At 58.4% G+C, this 2,618-nt stretch overlaps 1 protein-coding gene across 1 annotated transcript in view; it reads right to left on the bottom strand.

The window, feature by feature from the left end:
• TXNIP (thioredoxin interacting protein) overlaps nt 1-2,549 on the bottom strand; it is a gene marked incomplete at its 3' end in the record, with an annotated part of 2,815 nt that extends 266 nt beyond the window's left edge. The window contains exons 1-6 of the mRNA XM_009697982.1: nt 2,300-2,549; nt 1,258-1,330; nt 1,011-1,158; nt 578-680; nt 180-436; nt 5-72 (exon numbers count right to left, since the gene is read on the bottom strand). Of these exons, the coding sequence (XP_009696284.1) occupies nt 5-72; nt 180-436; nt 578-680; nt 1,011-1,158; nt 1,258-1,330; nt 2,300-2,549 (899 nt within the window). The remainder of the gene's footprint in view (nt 1-4; nt 73-179; nt 437-577; nt 681-1,010; nt 1,159-1,257; nt 1,331-2,299) is intronic.
• Nucleotides 2,550-2,618: the final 69 nt, after the last annotated feature.

Here is a 2,618-nt window from a genome sequence, read left to right as displayed (position 1 = left end):
ACCCGAGCGGCTGCCGATAACCAGGGGCAGCTCCAGGATGATCTTCTTGGAGCCTGGGACGCTGACATAGATCTGCGAAGGCAAGAAGCCCAGCTTTGAGGGACGTCGGGAACCCAGAGGGGACAAAAGTTTACCCTCCGACCCGGCCAGGAAGGGTAGCAGCGATCCCGGCGGCTCACCTGCAGGAAATACTCCACGCGCAGGATGTTGCAGCCCAAGATGGAGGGTTTGAGTTTCTTGACGCGGATGGTTTTGCCCCGCCAGGACTCGGACATGCCCGAGATGATGTGGTTGCCTCGGACGCAGGTGAGTTTTTGGGTGAAGACCTTGGTCTGCCCGTTGGCCAGGTAGGTGTGCTTGGCGATGATGGCCGCTTTGGGCACCACGATGCGGGAACAAGTGTTCTCGAAGTCGGCGTTGATGCAGATCTCATCACCTGGGGAGGGAACCGCGTTCGGCGTTTAGGAAGGTCCGAACTTTTATCCTTCTGGGAAGCCTGGCTTAGCCTCTGCTCGGGTACTGCTTGGCCCACCACCCCCGGCCCCCCCTCCTCCAAGGGTGGGGGACGGGCGCTCACCTTCACAAAACCCTTTCCTGTCGATCTGCGCGCTGACTGACACCCGTCCGTCAGGAATGAACATACAGGACACCTTCTTCTCCTTCTTGGCAGCGACCGGGGACTGCAGAGAAACAAGACTGTCACCCAGGTGAAACCCGCCTGCCCTTCCCATCCCGCTCCTCCTTATTTTGCAGCAAAAAACTCCAGTTCCCCACGAGGCTCGACTGGCCTGCAGCTAAGTGAGAGGAGAACAAACTTTCCCTGGTTCAGTGTAGATTTCTAGAAGTAACCAGGACTTCTTAAGAATTAAGTATTTAATCTATGCTCAGCAATAAAGCCCATTAGACTCCGAGTCTTAATGACAGAGGTCGGACTGACCCTACCGAAGGGCTTTTCCCTCTCTGGTAACGCCTGCCGACAGCCAAACCTCCCGGCGTCGGGCGGCACTTACCAGTAACTCTGGAGTGTTCACGTCAACAGGATCCATCACCTCGAAGCGCTTCTTCACCTCCTGCGTGGGACAGGACGGGCGCTCCAGGAAGGCTTTCACCCAATAATCCACACAACCATACTTTCCCTTGAAGGTGGTACCCAGCGGCCTGTGGAAAGCGACACCGGTTAGATACCTCTGAAGCAACAGGAGGATTTTCCGTAGCGACCCGATCCAATTCAAGAGGCAGCGTTCCTCTTGTACTTACCCCTGGGGAAGCTCGAATCCGAATTTGTACTCGTACTTGTTGCCAGGTCTCAGGATTACAGAGCCGTCCCCATCTAGGAAAAGAAAAAGGGGAAGGGCAGCGTCAGCCAAAGCTCCGGGGCTTTGTCCTTAAGCATTATCCTCCGTTCTGCTTACACCGGCAGTGATGAAGTCGAGCGCTGCACGGGCATGAGCTGGGCGAGCTTTGCTAAGAGCCGCCTACACCTGTCCCCCAAGAACAGCCCGAGAACCCAGTGTCTTCTGGAAGCGGGCAAGCGCCGCTCGTTTAATTTCACTTCTGCTTTCCACTTCCCCATCCAAAGCCCGAACACCGTGTCCTGATGCGCTTCAGTCCCTGCTCCCTCTCCTCACCACACCCCACTACCACTTGGGGGGCAGGACCGAGCACCCGCTGCTTTCCCCGGCTATCTCTTCATCTCAAGGCTTTGCGTCACCCCGGTTATCTCCCGGGACACTTGGCCAAGTCCCCTTCTCTCTCACCTTCCCAGTACCCAGCCTAACAAGGAGGGAGTTCTCCTCCTTGTCTCGGGCGAGATCTGTGCTTGCCGCTCCCTGACCAGCACCCGTCCCGTGCACCCAGCACCGTGACGCCCGGCCGAGGCCAACTCCGGTACTCGTTCCCCGCGGGCGTACGGCACCGCCGCCCGTTCTGCCAACCACAAACACCCAACAGCTTCTGGCGGGCAGCTCGTCCGCCTTTTGTTGTAGCCCTCACCCTCCAAACTTTCGATGTGACTTAGCCTCTACCTCCTCACGAGTTTCGAGGAGTTTGCTTCTTTCTCCCCGGACTCAGCCACCATCCATCTCGGTGTTGAGCCCCGACACCATCAAACCACCGCAACCCCTCACCGCAGAACCAGCCCGGTCAACGCATCCCCCAAGGGGACGCAACCACGACACTCGCTCCAGAGACCGACCAGCATCAAAAACCTGCCGCTCAACGGGCAGTTTTCAAGCCCTTTTTATCTCCCCATCCCCTTTTTACCCCCTCAACTCCCTTCTCCCCGGCCCCAGATCCTCACCAGTGGGCTGTTCCTCCAGGGCGAGGACGTCCTCAAAGCGCAGGTACTCCATCTCCTGCCGGCACTGCTGGGGGCCCTTGGCCCAGTTGACTTTGGCCACCCCGCAGGCCAGCACCTTGACGGCGCTGACGCGAGTGACCTCGGCCACCTCCACCAACACACGCCCGGCCACCTTCTCCCCGCTGCAGTAGACCTTCTCAGGCTCGCTGAAGGCCACCAGGAAGGTCTTCACCTTCTTGAACATCACCATGGCTGAGGTGAGAGCGGAGAAGCGCTCTTGAGAAACCAGCGAGGGGGCAAGAACTGTGGTGTTTGGGGT

Source organism: Cariama cristata, unplaced genomic scaffold, assembly GCF_000690535.1.
Source record: "Cariama cristata isolate BGI_N322 unplaced genomic scaffold, ASM69053v1 scaffold36933, whole genome shotgun sequence".
NCBI classification, from domain to species: Eukaryota; Metazoa; Chordata; class Aves; order Cariamiformes; family Cariamidae; genus Cariama; species Cariama cristata.
This window is presented reverse-complemented; position numbering and strand designations above follow the sequence as displayed.